General features: G+C 45.1%; 1 protein-coding gene across 1 annotated transcript in view; it reads left to right on the top strand.

Moving 5' to 3' along the window:
* The window catches only part of LOC137347768 (protein AMBP-like), a 57395-nt gene that overhangs the window by 29737 nt on the left and 8946 nt on the right, over positions 1-18712 (top strand). Inside the window, exons 4-8 of the mRNA XM_068012716.1 lie at positions 1169-1267; positions 1350-1451; positions 5068-5111; positions 13496-13577; positions 14475-14642. Coding sequence (XP_067868817.1) covers positions 1169-1267; positions 1350-1451; positions 5068-5111; positions 13496-13577; positions 14475-14642 — 495 coding nt within the window. The remainder of the gene's footprint in view (positions 1-1168; positions 1268-1349; positions 1452-5067; positions 5112-13495; positions 13578-14474; positions 14643-18712) is intronic.

Raw genomic sequence — 18712 nt, 5'->3', positions numbered from 1 at the left:
CTGTATTTCCTACAATATAACAGTGACTACATTTCTTTGGCTGCAAAGTGCTTTGGGATTTCCTGAGCTTGGGAGATATAAATGCAAGACTTTATTTTTCACTTTTTCAGTCATTTGTTTGTTAGCTTTTTCGTGAAATGGATATTTCCCATTTCAGCATGTAAATCTCCCAGGTTCAATCAGGTGTGAAAAACAATAGTTCCCGATCCAGCTCATGAAGCCCAGGATACACGGTCCTTCTAATTCATATCAGTGCCTTCACCCTGTCTGAATTTTGTAGGCTGTGATTGGACAAGGCTGATCTTGGTGCTGTTGCCTTATTGGTCAATAACCTGAATGTTGAGATCCACTACTCTTAGCAACTGGAGAAATCTGGAGAGCAATGGGAACAGGAATATCAACTTTCTGATTGGCACCAAGGGTAACCATCTCACTAACCTGTGACAATAAAAAGACTCAACACTCCTCTGTTAGATACAGAGTAAAGCTCCCTCTACACTGTCCCATCAAACACTCCCAGGGCAGGTACAGAATGGGTTAGATTTAGAGTAAAGATCCCTCTACTTTGCTCCATCAAACACTCTCAAGGACACACACAACACAAGTTAGATACAGAGTAAAGCTCCATCTACACTGTCCCATCAAACACTTCCAGAGCAGTATAACACAGGGTTAGATAAAAAAAAGAAAAAAAAAAACGGGTTAAATACAGAGTAAAGCTCCCTCTACACTGTCCCAACAAACACTCCCAGGGCAGATATAACATGGGTTAGATACAGAGTAAAGCTCCCTCTACACTGATGCATCAAATGCTCACAGGGCAAGAACAGCACAGTTTCAATATAGATTAAAGCTCTATCTACAGTGACCCATCAAATACTCCCAGGGAAGGAGCATCCATCACAGGTCAAATATAGATTAAAGCTCCCTCTACACTGTCCCATCAGATCCTCCCAGGACAGATACAGCACAGGTTAGATACAGAGTAAAGCTCCCTCTACACTGCATGGAGTTCCCAGATAGATGGGAATAGATTTGGGAAATGACAGGATGTTCAAAGACTTTGGAGAGGAAAGGGAGATTGGAAATGGAATAGTAGCTTGCAAGGATGGAGGAGATCAAACCAAACAATGAAAGTGATTGAACAGCCAATGAGTTTGTTTTGCAGAAAATGCAGCTGATGTTCAAATCGTTGAAACCAACTACCACGAATATGCTTTTGTATTGTACAACAGACAGAATCAAACAAAGTCAGTGGCACTGTATGGTAAGAGATTCTATATTAGCTTTTTTACACACAACTGTCGAAGGTTGATTTCTGTAATTTTAACTGAATGCTCATCTCACAGGAAGGACACAAAAGCTGAGGAAGGAAATTCATGAACAGTTCAAAGAATTTGCATTGAAACAAGGGATTCCAGAGGGCATGGTCTTATTCCTGTCTGAACAAGGTAAGCACATCATGAGCTCCTGAGGGCTGAAGAATGGCAGGGGTACTTTCACCTGTTAGGTCATGGAACTTGGAATTCTATTTAAGTAGACAGAATTTGTAGAGAGGGTAAAAGTTGGACATGGGGAGGGGTCGCAGTCTGTAATATGATAGCAATGGTCAACCTGGATTCCTTTTACAATGAAATAACTGTTAAAAGCCAAGCTTGGTATCACCTAGCTGCGGCTATTGGTGACCTTGCCTCCTCTCCTACAGTGTAAACTTTGTCAATCAGAGAAAAACACAGACTAAGGGTTTGGGGAATGCTGAAAGGTGAAGGGTTGCAATGTCAAGTTTGGACAAGTTAAAGGTTATAGTAAAGGTGAGTTCACAAGAAGACATGGCTCTCATATATTGGGATTCTGTTGAAAGCCTGGAGCCTGAGGACTGAGAGTTAACATTTCTCTTTCAGACAGGATATCTTATACCCCTAATATGATTGATTAGATTCCAGTCTGTAACTCACTCCCGGGTATCTATTATTCAAAAATAAACCACTCAAACCCCTCAATTAAATTCTACCCTATAACTCACACCCGGGTATCGATTATTCTATATATAAAGACTCAAACCCCTCGATTAAATTCCAAACTGTAACTCATTCCTGGGTATCTATTATTAATATATAAAGGACCTGAACCCCTTGATTAAAATCCAGCCTATAACTCACTCCCAGGTATTTGTTATTCTAAATATAAACCAGTCAAACCCCTTGATTAAATTCCAGCCTGTAACTCAGTCCTGGGTATTTGTTATTCTCTATATAAACCACCCGAATCCCTCGATTAAATTCCAGCCCGTAACTCAGTCCGGGTATCTATTATTCTACATTTAAACCACTCAAACCTTTCGATTAGATTCCACTCTGTAACTCACTCCCAGATATTGGTTATTCTCTCTATAAACCACTCAAACCCTTCAATTAAATTCCAAATTGTAACACACTACTGTGTCTATGTTATTGTATATATAAGCCACCAGAATCCCTTGAAGAGACTGCAGCCTGTAATTCACTCTCGAGTATCTGCTATTTGATTTTTAGACACCCCAAATTCCTTGATCAGATTCTAGCCTATAACTCAAGTTCATGTATCTGTTATTCTATAAATAAACACCCCTAACATCCCCATTAACTTCTAGCCAGTAATTCATCCCCAGGTACCAATATTCTTTTTATAAACACCATAAATCCTGATTAGATTGTAGCCTGTAACTCACTCCTGGCTATCTATTATTCTACATAGAAACCACCCAAACCCCTTGATAACATTTTAGCCTAAAACTCACTCCCAGGTATTTGTTATTTTATATATAAACCACCCAAACTCCTTGATTAGATTCCACCCTGTAATTCCCGAGTATTTATATTGTTTCGACGAGGTGAAAAGGGGTCTAGGGTTCCCTCTCAGCCTTCACCTGGTCTTACCGTAACAGGGTTTAATTTTTAACACACTCTATTTTAGCTCCCCCTTGGTGACTCCTTGTTCACTGCTTTCCAATTATAAGGCAAAGAAACCAGCCAAACAGGTTTTCTTAGGTTTAAAGAAGAAAAGTTGAAATTTATTAAACTTAAACTCTAATTTGCTTAACGCATACAGATACGTGACGCGCCCACCGTAGCATGCATACGCGATACACACGTGCAGATAGAGACAGAAAAGAGCAGAAGAAATAAAGTGGAAAAGTTTGAGGCAATATCTGAAAATGATTTTGGTTACTGTTCTTTGAGCTCGCTGTAGAGTCCTTGATTGTAGGTAGGTCTTGCTTTTCGTTGGGGCCCAGCATTCTTCTTAAACGTTGTTCGATGTAGGAGACCTTTCTCTTTTAAGGTTCATGTGTCCTCAGAGGGTCCAGAGGCTTGTGAGAAAGACTTGGGAGCAAACTTGAGAGGCTGTGGCAAGCCAGCCAGGAGAGGTCTTTACAGTCCTGGAGCAAACAGTCCCTCTGCTTTCAAAAACTGTCTGTGCACAATTCAAAACTCCCAAATTGGCCAGGAGGTTATTCACGTGACCAACTGGTTTAACCACTTCTGTGTTTGTGGATTCTCTTCTCCTAGCAGACCCTGGAATGCCTCTTCTTACACACAATACCTGGTGATCAAAGTCCATTTTAGGTTAAGTGGATAAGGGAAGTAACCTCTCTTGTCTCCATTGATATGCAAATGTCATCCATCCAAGTGTCTGGCAGCCCTTGTAACAGGCCTTCTCTTCTTCCCAGCAACAATTTGAAATTTAATGTCCATGTGGTGAAATTAATATGCCTCATTTTTGGCAGGTGGGGGGTCTGCATGACAATATAAAACAGCCGAGCTCCTCGATTATGATCCAACCTGTAATTCATTCCCGGCTATATGTTGTTCTACATGTAAACACCCCGAGCCCCTTCTTTAGATTCCAGCAACTTAAACATTCACTCCCTCCAACACCATTGCACTCTGGCTGCAGTGGTACCAACTATAGATTAGATTAGAGATACAGCACTGAAACAGGCCCTTCGGCCCACCGAGTCTGTGCCGAACATCAACCACCCATTTTATACTAATCCTACACTAATCCCACATTCCCAACAAACATCCCCACCTGTCCCTATATTTCCCTACCACCTACCTATACTGGTGACAATTTATAATGGCCAATTTACCTATCAACCTGCAAGTCTTTTGGCTTGTGGGAGGAAACCGGAGCACCCGGAGAAAACCCACGCAGACACAGGGAGAACTTGCAAACTCCACACAGGCAGTTCCCGGAATCGAACCCGGGTCCCTGGAGCTGTGAGGCTGCGGTGCTAACCACTGCGCCACTGTGCCGCAGTGATGCATGCATGCATAAGATGCATGCAGGAACTTGCCAAGGCTTCTTCAACAGAATCTTCCAAACCTGTGACCTCTACCATCTAGAAGGACAAGGGCAGCAGATGCATGGGATCGCCATCACCTGCAAGCTCCCCTCCAAGCACCATCCTGACTTGGAACTATAGTGCGGTTCCTTCGCTGTCGCTGGGTCAAAATCCTGGAACTCCCTCCCTAACAGCACTGTGGGTGTACCTACACCATATGGACTGCAACGATTAAGGGTGGTAGCTCACCACCACCTTCTCAAGGACAATTACAGATGGGCAATTAAAGATGGCCTTGCCAGCAACGCTCACAACCCATGAATGAATTTAAAAAAACACATTCACTAAGACTGTACAATGCAGCACCAGACACCATGGCTAACTCACCTACTCTACATAACCAGCTCATTGTGCTGCTCTTCAACATAACATTTATAATCAATTTCAATTTAAAACAGAAAGAGAGAAACAAGAGAGAAAAGGAGGAAGAGTCAGAGAGAGTGAAGTAAAAGAGAGGAGAGACAGTGAGAAGTGAAGGCATTTGAAATCAGTTCATCTGCTTCTTATGTGATGTGGAATCATTGACGTCCAATTGTTACTCTGCAGTTTGGATGAGGAAGGTAATGTAGGCCTTTTATCATCGCAGACTTTTCCGTTGCCCCTGGATTTTAGTGACCATTATGAAGTGCTGATGTTTGATTGAGTTTGTAGACATGCTCCTAACTGTGTGTCAAATCTAACAGGTGCATGTGTTCCATGGGACCCCATACCAGACTCAGTTGTCAAGGTGAGTCAATCCTTCATTCACTTCCTAGATACTAAGCCAAGATGGTGCTACGAGCTGAGTGTCCCATGGATCAGAGCTGGGAGTTATAGTGAGTGGTGTGTCCATGTGATTGGTGCTGGGGAGATATAAAAGAGAGGTTTGATGAGGGTAATTCAGCTGGTGTTGCGTATATTGTTGTGACCTCAGTGAGACCCTTAATATTAAAAATACGAGATATGAGCTCTCCAGACCAAGACTGGAATTTTACATTTCCACCCCCCCCCCCACCCCCCACAAAACAAAAGAGCGGGATGGTGGCGGAGGTGGGGGGATGCGAGGGGGCATAAAATGGAGCGTGAGGCTTGGGGGGCCCTTCCCGATCCGCTCCCGCCTCCACCACCATTTGACGCTGGGCAGTGATGGTGATAAATGACTCGCCCACCCCAGGCCAATCAAGGCCTCCCTGCGGACATGGGGATTTTACCATTGGCAAGCGGATGGCCCAGGCCCAAGAAAAGTAGGTGACTTTCTGATGGCCTGGGGTGGGGAAGGGGCCATCCTGATCAGTCGCCCTGTGCCCCATGGAGGGGCATCTCCAATGCCCTAACTACCCCCAATGCCCAACACGCCCCCCATCCCTTCAATCGACCACTCTTGTCTCGCCGGGGCCTGACCAATCACCTCTGGCGAGGCCCCAAAAACTTACCTTTTCCTGGGGTCGTCCTTCCTCTTCAGTCTTCAACTGGGTTGCAGTCCCAGTAGTGGCCACCGCTCCCGGTGACGTTGCTGGGATTAAGAGCTGCCGGCCTGCTGATTGGCTGGCAGCTCCAGTAGGCGGGACCCTCCTGACTCAATGAGGTGGAAGTCCTGCTTCAGACCAATTAAGTGCCTGGGAACCGTCAAATGTGGTCTGGATCCCCAGTCCCAGCGGAGGCGGGATCACCACCGATATTTCAGTCGTTGGATAGCTCCCGTCTGACGAGAGTACAATTCCGGCCCAATTTACAGAGTTACACGACAAGATTTTACTTTTATTACAACAACTAAACTAAAATAAATCCCCATTTACAACTTAATTTAAAGAAATTTCCCATTTACTAGATGGCACTTTGTAAGTAGCTGATACCCCCGATTACAAAGAAAGGTGTTTTCTATACTTATTAAAATACTTGCAAACTTCACACTACATTTATATGTTACACAGTCCTCTTTGATGGTGAAATCTTTGTGGTTGAAAGTCCCAAACACCTCCCAGTTGCAATGGGAGTCAGTGGGCTTATGATGAATATCAGTAAACAGCCCTTTCCTTTCCTTAAAAGCAAAATACTGCGGATGCTGGAAATCTGAAACAAAAACAAGAAATGCTGGAATCACTCAGCAGGTCTGGCAGCATCTGTGGAAAGAGAAGCAGAGTTAACGTTTCGGGTCAGTGACCCTTCTTCGGAACTGACAAATATTAGAAAAGTCACAGATTATAAACAAGTGAGGTGGGGGTGGGGCAAGAGATAACAAAGGAGAAGGCGCAGATTGGACCAGGCCACATAGCTGACCAAAAGGTCACGGAGCAAAGGCAAACAATATGTTAATGGTGTGTTGAAAGACAAAGCATTAGTACAGATTAGGTGTGAATACACTGAATATTGAACAGCAGCAAGTCAAATCATTGGATGAAGAACATTGGGGCCAATCTTCATCTGCCCTGCTCCCAAATAGCACCCAACAAATAGGTACATTAGGGAGTTACAATTGGTAAATCAATGGAACACTGATGTTACAGTAAGTAAATCAATGTTAAATACTGTAAGTTGACAATTTAAACGTCTGACAGCTGTTCCTTAAGTAAAAGCAACATAAATACATATGGAGTTCTGAAGAAGGGTCACTGACCCGAAACGTTAACTCTGCTTCTCTTTCCACAGATGCTGCCAGACCTGCTGAGTGAATCCAGCATTTCTTGTTTTTGTTTCAGATTTCCAGCATCCGCAGTATTTTGCTTTTATAACCAATATCATCACCCTCTATAAAAACAAAGGTGACCGCGGTGACTGCAACAACTACCGTGGAATCTCCCTGCTCAGCATAGTGGGGAAAGTCTTTGCTCGAGTCGCTCTAAACAGGCTCCAGAAGCTGGCCGAGCATGTCTACCCTGAGGTACAGTGTGGCTTTCGTGCAGAGAAATCGACCGTTGACATGCTGTTCTCCCATCGTCAGATACAGGAGAAATGCCGAGAACAACAGATGCCCTTCTACATTGCTTTCATTGATCTCACCAAAGCCTTTGACCTCGTCAGCAGACGTGGTCTCTTCAGACTACTAGAAAAGATTGGATGTCCACCAAAGCTACTAAGTATCATCACCTCATTCCATGACAATATGAAAGGCACAATTCAATATGGCGGCACCTCATCAGACCCCTTTCCTATCCTGAGTGGCGTGAAACAGGGCTGTGTTCTCCCACCCACACTTTTTGGGATTTTCTTCTCCCTGCTGCTTTCACATGCGTTCGAGTCTTCTGAAGAAGGAATTTTCCTCCACACAAGATCAGGGGGCAGGTTGTTCAACCTTGCCCATCTAAGAGCGAAGTCCAAAGTACGGAAAGTCCTCATCAGGGAACTCCTCTTTACTGACGATGCTGCTTTAACATCTCACACTGAAGAGTGCCTGCAGAGTCTCATCGACAGGTTTGAGGCTGCCTGCAACGAATTTGGCCTAACCATCAGCCTCAAGAAAACGAACATCATGGGGCAGGACGTCAAAAATGCTCCATCCATCAATACTGGTGACCACGCTCTGGAAGTGGTTCAAGAGTTCACCTACCTAGGCTCAACTATCACCAGTAACCTGTCTCTAGATGCAGAAATCAACAAGCACATGGGAAAGGCTTTCACCGCTGTGTCCAGACTGGCCAAGAGAGTGTGGGAAAATGGCGCACTGACACGGAACACAAAAGTCCGAGTGTATCAAGCCTGTGTCCTCAGTACCTTGCTCTATGGCAGCGAGGCCTGGACAACGTATGCCAGCCAAGAGTGACGTCTCAATTCATTCCATCTTCACTGCCTCCGGAGAATACTTGGCATCAGGTGGCAGGACCGTATCTCCAACACAGAAGTCCTCGAGGCGGTCAACATCCCCAGCTTATACACACTACTGAGTCAGCGGCGCTTGAGATGGCTTGGCCATGTGAGCCGCATGGAAGATGGCAGAATCCCCAAAGACACTTTGTACAGCGAGTTCGCCACCGGTATCAGACCACCGGCCGTCCATGTCTCCGCTTTAAAGACGTCTGCAGCACCTGTGGAAGAGCCTGTCACTCTAGAATTGGCCTTTATAGCCAATTTTAATTTGTTTCATCATTCAATTTATTTTAACCATGTGGCTGCCCACTGGTTTTGTTTTCCGTATTTTTGGCTAGAGCTTTCATTTTTCTGTCATTTAACACCCTCTCTGCACTTCTTCTTACTTCTTCTTCTTCTTTGGCTTCCTAACCTCGAGAGACAATGGGTAAGCGCCTGGAGGTGGTCAGTGGTGTGTGGAGCAGCGCCTGGAGTGGCTATAAAGGCAAACAATATTGCTTTGTCTTTCAACACACCATTAACATATTGTTTGCCTTTTCTCCGTGAACTTTTGGTCAGCTATAAGGCCTGGTCCAATCTGCACCTGCTCCTTTGTTATCTCTTGCCCCACCCCCACCTCACTTGTTTATAATCTGTGACTTTTCTAATATTTGTCAGTTCCGAAGAAGGGTCACTGACCCGAAACGTTAACTCTGCTTCTCTTTCCACAGATGCTGCCAGACCTGCTGAGTGAATCCAGCATTTCTTGTGTGTGTGATGATATTGGTATCGCGCATGTCCTGAGGTACTGCTGCCTCGTCCCAGCACAGGCATAGCAGTTCATGTAGTGCTGAGAGTATAGCAGGCTTGGCACTCTTGATTATTTCAGGGGTAATGCTGTCCTTCCCAGGGGCTTTTCCACTGGCTAGAGAATCAATGGCATCACTGAGTTCCGATTTTGTTGGATGTATGTCCAGCTCATCCATGACTGGTAGAGGCTGGGCTGCATTGAGGGCAGTCTCAGTGACAACATTCTCCCTGGAGTACAGTTCTAGGTCGTGCTCAACACAGCGGTCCATTTGTTTGCGTTGGTCAGTGATTATATCCCCTGATTTAGATTTGAGGGGGGGCGATCTTCTTGATGGTTGGCCCAAGAGCTCTCTTAATGCCATCATACATTCCTCTGATGTTTCCGGTCCGCACTAACGCTTTGTCTTTCACAATACTATTAACACACTCTTTGCCTTTGCCCCATGACCTCCTTGTCAGTTATTCTCTGTGACCCTATGTACTATCAACACCTTTCCTTTTGTTCTCTTTTGCCTCACCTACATTTTATTTGAACAAAGAACAAAGAACAGTGCAGCACAGGAACAGGCCATTCGGCTTAAAACATATTACATTTCTAACCTTTGCCACTTCTGATGATGTCACTGACCTGAAATGGTAACTCTGTTTCCCTCCCTCCACAGATGCTGCCAGATCTGCTGAGTATTTCCTTCACTTTTTGTTTTTATTTCAGATTTCCAACATCTACAGTACTTTGCTTTTATTACTTTGATCTGTCTTGTCCTTTAGCTGAGTGGATGTGAGGTCACCCTACCTTCCAGGATACATCTTAAATTTTTAAAGTTCACAATTATTAAAACATAATCATGTTACACAGTCCAGCGTTCACAACAGTTCAACAGGTTGTTTTTCAGACTGGAGGATGGTAGACAGTGGTGTTCCCCAAGGGTGAGTGCTGGGACCACTGCTTTTTTTAGCTATATATGAATGACTTGAGTAAGACTCTTAAAAAGGGGGCCTCACTTCCCTCTAAGGTCCTGACCCCATACTATGTATCAATTGCATGAAACAGACTTTGGATACAATTTCCCCTTTATGTGGAACACCTTTATTAACTCACTAAGCAATAGTTTATGCTTACAACACCAGTTGCTTAGTAGACCCACTTATGGAAACTCACTCCTGGAAGGTCAGGTTTGCTGAACGATTTCTTCTGCACGACTTCCTGTGACTGACCAAGTCACAGTTCCCGGCTGCAACAACAATGCCCATGTGAGCTGTGGCTTTGTACCCCTTTCTGGCACTGGTCCATCGACATATCAGGTAATGTTTTGAATTGGGTCATTTGATTGGGTTTCAGTGCCTTATCCATCCTACCCTGGCTATGCAAGACCACCTGCATGTGGTTATATCCTGTTCTCAGCAGTGTGGGAGTCTTAGGTGCAGATCATCCATGGATGTGACATCTGCATCTTGATAAGGCAAGAAGGAAATCATTCACACATATTTCAAAAGGGCATTGTCCCTGAGTGTGGTTGTAGACAGGCTGTTTGATGTTGTAACAGCCCAGGCTACCACATCATAGAGAGATACAGCACTGAAACAGGCCCTTTGGCCCACTGAGTCTGTGCTGACCATCAGCCACCCATTTATACTACTCCTACATTAATCCCATATTCCCTACCACATCCCCACCTTCCCTCAATTCTCCTACCACCTACCTACACTAGGGGCAATTTACAATGGCCAATTTACCTATCAACCTGCAAGTATTTGGCTGTGAGAGGAAACCAGAGCACCTGGCAGACACCCATGCAGGCACAGGGAGAACTTGCAAACTCCACACAGGCAGTACCTAGAACTGAACCCAGGTCGGTGGAGCTGTGAGACTGCAGTGCTAACCACTGCGCCACTGTGCCACCCACCCACTCACCCAGTAATCGGTCTTTTCTGTGTGTGTATATGGCGGGGTGGGGGGGGTCCTAGTTCACTTACGTTGTCTTTTATTTTTAAAATGTCCAATATGAACCCCAGCGATGATGTCTTCAGTCAGAATTATTCTCCTTTCATCCCGATGTCCTTCACCTCCATGTCGTCACCACCCGGTGAGCTCCACATGCTGGTCCACACCAAACTGGTTACATTTTACTTTTGAACAGAATTACAGGAGATGTTAACAAATGCCTCACAGCATAACAAAAATACAAGAGATATCCAAATGCCTTAGACTTGGATCTCAGAATACACAGTAGAGTTTCAAAATTTGCTGATGACACCAAACATGGAGGTGTGGCAAACAGTGAGAATGATATGAAGCGCCTGCAATGGGACGTAGATAGGCTAGCAGAAAGAGCTGACAGGTGGAAGGTGGAATTTAATACAGACAAGTGTGAGGTGGTACATTTTGGCAGAAGAAAGAGAGAGAGGCAATATATACTTAATGGCACAGTTCTAAAGAGTGTGCAGGAACAGCAGGATGTGGGAGTACATGTGCAAAGATCTTTGAAGGTGATGGCAAGGCATACATCGAGAGTGGTTAGTAAAGCATATGGGATCTTGGGTTCATAAATAGACGCATTGAGTACAAAAGCAGAGAAGTTATGCTGAACCTTTACAAAGCTCTGGTTAGGCCGCAACTACAGCATTGCATCCAGTTCTGGTCACCACACTTTAGGAAGGATGTGAGGGTGCAGAGGAGATTTACCAGAATGGTTCCAGAGATGAGGGATTTTAGTTACAAGGTTAGGTTGGAAAAGCTGGGTTTGTTTTCCTTAGAGCAAAGGAGATTGAGGGGAGATTTAATAGACGTGCACAAGACTATGACAGGCTTAGATAAGTTAGACAAGGAAATGGTGCTGGATGATGAAGTGAGCGGGGTGTCTCATGGATCGGTGCTGGATGATGTACAGAGTGGGGTGTCCCAGGGATCAGTGCTGGATGATGTACAGAGTGGGGTGTCCCAGGGATCGGTGCTGGATGATGTACAGAGTGGGGTGTCTCAGGGATCGGTGCTGGATGATGTACAGAGTGGGGTGTCCCAGGGATCGGTGCTGGATGATGTACTGAGTGGGGTGTCTCAGGGATCGGTGCTGGATGATGTACAGAGTGGGGTGTCCCAGGGATCGGTGCTGGATGATGTACTGAGTGGGGTGTCCCAGGGATTGGTGCTGGATGATGTACTGAATGGGGGTGCCCAGGGATCGGTGCTGGATGATATACTGAGTGTGGTGTCCCAGGGATCAGTGTTGGATGATGTACAGAGTGGGATGTCCCAGGGATCGGTGCTGGATGATGTACTGAATGGGGGGGCCCAGGGATCGGTGCTGGATGATGTACTGAGTGGGGTGTCCCAGGGATCGGTGCTGGATGATGTACTGAGTGGGGTGTCTCAGGGATCGGTGCTGGATGATGTACAGAGTGGGGTGTCCCAGGGATCGGTGCTGGATGATGTACTGAGTGGGGTGTCCCAGGGATTGGTGCTGGATGATGTACTGAATGGGGGTGCCCAGGGATCGGTGCTGGATGATGTACTGAGTGTGGTGTCCCAGGGATCAGTGTTGGATGATGTACAGAGTGGGATGTCCCAGGGATCGGTGCTGGATGATGTACTGAATGGGGGGGCCCAGGGATCGGTGCTGGATGATGTACTGAATGGGGGTGCCCAGGGATCGGTGCTGGATGATGTACTGAATGGGGTGTCCCAGGGATTGGTGCTGGATGATGTACTGAGTGGGGTATCCCAGGGATCGGTGCTGGATGATGTACTGAATGGAGTGTCCCAGGGATTGGTGCTGGATGATGTGCTGAGTGGGGGTGCCCAGGGATCGGTGCTGGATGATGTACTGAGTGTGGTGTCCCAGGGATCAATGTTGGATGCTGTACAGAGTGGGATGTCCCAGGGATCGGTGCTGGATGACGTACTGAATGGGGGGGCCCAGGGATCGGTGCTGGATGATGTACTGAATGGGGGTGCCCAGGGATCGGTGCTGGATGATGTACTGAATGGGGGGGCCCAGGGATCGGTGCTGGATGATGTACTGAATGGGGGTGCCCAGGGATCGGTGCTGGATGATGTACTGAGTGGGGTGTCCCAGGGATCAGTGCTCAATGATGTACTGAGTGGGGTGTCCCAGGGATCAGTGCTCAATGATGTACTGAGTGGGAGTGCCCAGGGATCGGTGCTGGATGATGTACTAAGTGGGATGTCCCAGGGATCGGTGCTGGATGATGTACTAAGTGGGATGTCCCAGGGATCGGTGCTGGATGATGTACTGAGCAGGGTGTCCCAGGGATCAGTGCTATAAACATTGGTTCAGTCAGACCCATAACTGAACAGAACACATAATTGGTTTGTGTTTGAAATTGTTTGTTTCGGACCTTGCCTCAATCCGTGAGCCTGAAATAAATTATTGCAACATTTGTATGAAGTTTGTCAACTTCAATGATTGAATATTGCACAACTGAATTAGAGAAGCACTATGAGCTTAAATAGACAAAAATGTTTCATGCTTATAGTCATGATGTGATTACTGGTATGTTTTCTCCAACCCCTCTCTGTATCAGGATCGTGCACGAAGAACGCTCGCAGCAGAGGATGAGGAATGGTCTACCTTTGAGTCTCTTGTGAACAAAATTCGTAGTGCAGGTGGGAACAGTATGGGATACAATTCTGAGTACAGCAGTTCAAGAAGGCAGCTCACTACCACCTTCTCAAGGGCAATTAGGAATGGACAATAAATGCTGGCCTCGTCTGTGACGCCCACATCCCCGAACGAATAAAAAACTATCACTGGTGCAACACTGGTTACACATTGGGTACAGCACAGTGCAAATCACTGGGAATGGCATTGGATAAATCACTGGACACTGAACTGGCCATAGCACTGTAATGGCACAGGATGAATCACTGAGCAGAGCTCTAGGTACAGCACTGGGCTCTCAACTGTGTACAGTATCAGCTACATTACTGAGAACAGAACTACATACAACACTGGGTTAGACACTTTATACAGCACTGTGCACTGACAGTAACTGTCTGAGGGGAAAGGGATCCTGATTCCCGTGTTATGGAATGTGAGGGAATATGTTCCTGACTCCCATGTTATGGAGTGTGAGTGTTTGTGTTCCTGATTCCAGTGTTATTGGAGTGTGAGGGAATGTGTTCCTGACTCCCATGTTATGGAGTGTGAGGGTTTGCGTTCCTGATTCCAGTGTTATTGGGGTGTGAGGGAATGTGTTCCTGATTCCCGTGTTATTGTAGTGTGAGGGAATATGTTCCTGACTCCCATGTTATGGAGTGTGAGTGTTTGTGTTCCTGATTCCAGTGTTATTGTAGTGTGAGGGAATGTGTTCCTGACTCCCATGTTATGGAGTGTGAGGGTTTGCATTCCTGATTCCAGTGTTATTGGGGTGTGAGGGAATGTGTTCCTGATTCCAGTGTTATTGGGGTGTGAGGCACTGTGTTCCTGAGTGTGCTGTTACATGTTTGGAGCTTTTATGTATCCATTAATAAATTAATCGTTTTGCTTTCCTTTTTCTTAAGAATCCTGCCAACTGATACCTGATGCTGGCCCTTGCTTTGGCCACGAATCGAGATTCTACTACAACCACACTTCGATGACCTGTAAGAAGTTTAATTATGGTGGCTGTCTTCGAAATGGGAACAACTTTAAAACTGAACGGGAATGTTTGCAGACCTGCAGGACTGTAGGTGAGGTAGCAAGCTCAAACAGTGAGTGTACATTCCCTCCTCCATACAGTGAGTGTACATTCCTCTGTCCCTATACTTTGTACATTCCTGTCCCTACAAGGAACGTACATTCCTGAGTCCCTACAATGAGCGTACATTGTTCTCCTTGCAGTGAGTGCAAATTCCTGTCCCCTACAGTGAGTGTACATTAGTCTCCATGTAGTGAGTGTACATTCTTGTGTTTTTATAGTGAGTATACATTCCCCTGTAACCACAGTGAGTGTACACTGCTGTGTGCCAAATTTCCTGTATGCTCCCTGCAACTCGCATCTTTCTCCAGTTTCTATCCTATTTCCCCTCATGCCCTCTCTGAGCTTATCTTGTTCATGAGATCCCCCTCCTGTTCCCTCAATCCTATTCCCACTAAACTGCTGATCAGCCACTTCCTCTCCTGGACCCCATGTTGGCTGATATTGTTAACGGTTCTCTCTCTTCAGATGCTGTCCCTCCCTCTTTCAAATCTGCCGCTATCATTCCTCTCCTCAAAACACCTATCCTTGACCGCATTGCCCTTGCAAAATACCACCCCATCTCCAACCTCCCTTTCCTCTCCAATGCCTTTGAATGTGTTCTCGTCTCACAAATCCATTCCCATCTTTCCCAGAACTCCATGTTTGAATCTCTCCAATCAGGTTTCTGCCCCTGCCACAGTTCCAAAATCAAAGCCACAAATGACATTCTATGTGGCTGTGACAAAGGCAAACTTTCCCTCCTCGTCCTTCCCAACCTGTCTGCAACCTTTGACATGGTTGACCACATCATCCTTCTCCAAAGCCTTTCGTCATCCAGCTGGCTGGGACTGCTCTCACCTGGTTCCATTCTTATACGTCTAATTGTAGCCAGAGAATCACTTGCACTGGTTTCTCTTCCTGCGCCTGCACCGTTACCTCTGGTGTCCCCCAAGGATCTATCCTTGGCCCCCTCATATTTCTTGTCTCCATGCTGGCCCTCGGCGACATTAACTGAAAGCACAGTGTTAGTCTTCAGATGTATGCTGATGACACTCAGCTCTACCTCACCACCATCTCTCTCCACTGTTGTTAAATTATCAAACTGCTCATCCAATGTCCAGTACTGGATGAACAGAACTTTCTTCCAATTAAATATTGGGAAGACTAAAGACATTGTTTTCAGTCCCCACTCCAAACTCCATTCCCTAGCTACCAACTCTATTCCTCTCCCTGACAACAGTCTGAGATTAAGCCAGTCTGTTTGCAACCTTGGTATCACATTTGACCCTGAGATGAGCTTCCAACCTTATATTCACACCATCACTAAGACCGCCTATTTTCACCTCCATTGCATCACCCGACTTCGCCCCTGTCTCAGCTCATCTGCTGCTGAAACCCTCATTCATATCTTCATTATCTCTAGACTTGACTATTCCAATGCACTCCCGGCTGGTCTCCCACATTCTACTCTCTGTAAATTTGAGGTCATCCAAAACTCTGCTGCCCGTGTCTTAACTCGCACCAAGTCCCATCACGCCTGTGCCCGTTGACCTACATTGGCTCCTGGTCAAGCAACGTCTGGATTCAAAAATTTTCATACTTGTTTCCAAATCCCTTCAAGGCCTCACCCCTCCCTATCTCGGTAATCTCCTCCAGCCCCACAACCCTCCAAGATATCTGCACTATTCTAATTGCGGGGTCTTGTGCATCCCTGATTTTAATCGCTCCACCATTGGTGGCTGCGCCTTCAGTTGCCTAGGCCCTAAGCTCTGGAATACCCTCCCTACACCTCTCTGCCTCTTCACCTTGCTTTCCTCCTTTAAGAAATTCCTTAACACCTACCTCTTTGAGCCAACTGTTGATCAGCTGATCTGATATCTCCTTTTGTGGCTTGGTGTCATACTTTGTTTTACAATGCCCGTGTAATGTACTTTGGGGTATTTTATTGTGTTAAAGGCACTATATAAATATAAATTGTACATACATTGAGTTTACATTTCTGTTTTTACAATGAGTGTAGATTCCTATGTTCCTACAATGAATGTATGTTGCTGTCCTTATATTGTGCGTTTATGGTTTTGTCCCTACTGTGACTAGATTCACTTGTTCCTACAGTGAGTGTACAATCCCTACAGTGAGTGTACATTCCTGTGTCCCTATAATGAGTGTACAATCCCTTGTTCCTACAATGAATGTACATTCCTGTCTCTAAAATGAGTGTAGATTCCTGTCCCCATAGTGAGTGTACATGATTATGTCCCTACAATGAGTGTAGATTCCTTTGATCCCAAAATGAGTGTACCATCCCGTTCCTACAGTGAGTGTTGTTGTGTTACTTGTTTCTTCACATAAACTTACCAAGCACACACCAATGAATGGTAATCAACACTTTGAGTTCTTTTACTATTGATGATTCAAAACACTTCATATAAGGACAGGAGAACTCTATATGCATGCCTTACTAAGGATCAACACAACTCCAACTCCCATGCCACATGCTGCATTTCATCACTTCCTGCAGTGATAATGCACATTCACTATTTACATATTCCCTTAAAGTGATAACACAACATCCCCTTTTATTCCCAAGTAGAAAATTACACAATAAGTATAAATCACATAACATAACAGGATTGCTGTGAACACTATTTACATAAAAGTTAGACCCCCATCCATCATTTAAGAGTCTCTAAAATGAATAGGTGCTTTACTAATATGCCAAACCTCGTAATAGTAAAATTCTTCTGAGATCTAGAATCATCACGATGGTGTTCTTGACTTGTCAATGTCAACTTATAGTTATCATGCACATTAGCGTTGTGCTGGTTATCTTCACAGTGGTCTTCCATAGTTTCACTCTCAAACATCATCCGTGAACGTGTCTCGATGTTATTGGAGTTTTGGATATGATGCAGTTGGACAATTCCTTTAGTTGACATCTGTTCCTCCTCAATGTTGCTCCATTAGGTGTTGTGACTTCATATGAACTTGGCTTGCTGTAAATCTTAGATACTTTTGCGAGTAACCAGGTTCTTTCTGTTGGGTGAATGACTCGAACCTTTTGACCCACATGTAAACTAGGCAATTCCGCACCTGCATGTTGATTGTGTGAACATACGAACATGTGAATTAGGAGCAGCAGTAGGCCACTCAGCCCCTCAAATCTGCTCCGTCATTGAACATTAATTCTCAGATTTATAAATCGGTTTCAAATTTCACTACCTTCTGTGGTGGGATTTGAACCCATGAGCATTAGCCTGGGCTCTGGCTTACTAGTCTAGTGACATTACTACTACGCCACCATCTGGCTGATCTGATTGTAACCTCAACTCCACATTCCTGCCTTACCCCAATAACCTATTATGCCCTTGCTTATCATGAATCTATATAACTCTGCCCTAAAAATATTCAAAGACTCTGCTTTCACCGCCTTTTCAGGAAGAGAGTTCCAAAGACTCATGACACTCTGAGAGAAAAAAAATTCTCTTCATCTCTGTCTTAAATGGGTGACCCCTTATTTTTAAACAGTAACTCCTAGTTCTAGATTCTCTCACAAGAGGAGGCATCCTTTCCACATCCACCTTGTCAAGACCCCTCAGAATCTTATATGTTTCAATCAAGACACCTCTTACTCTTCTAAACTCCAGCAGATACAAACCTAGCCTGTCCAACCTTTCCTCATGAGACAACATGCCCATTCCAGGTATTAGTCTAGTCATCCTTCTCTGAACTGCTTCCAAAGCATTTACATCCTTCCTTAAATATGGAGTCCAATACTGCACACAGTACTCCAGATGTGGTCTCAGCAATGCCCTGTATAACTGAAGCATAACCTTCTTACTTTTGTATTCAATTCCCCTCTCAATAAATGATAACATTCTTGCTTTACCTGCATACTAACCTTTTGTGATTCATGCACTAGGACACCCAGATCCCTCTGCAACTCAGAACTCTGCAATCGCTCACCATTTAGATAATATGCTTCTTTTTTATTCTTCCTGCCAAAATGGACAATTTCACATTTTCCCACATTATACTCCATTTGCCAGATCTTTGCCCACTCACTTAACATATCTATAT

Source organism: Heterodontus francisci, chromosome 32 (genome assembly GCF_036365525.1).
Source record: "Heterodontus francisci isolate sHetFra1 chromosome 32, sHetFra1.hap1, whole genome shotgun sequence".
NCBI lineage: Eukaryota > Metazoa > Chordata > Chondrichthyes > Heterodontiformes > Heterodontidae > Heterodontus > Heterodontus francisci.
This window is presented reverse-complemented; position numbering and strand designations above follow the sequence as displayed.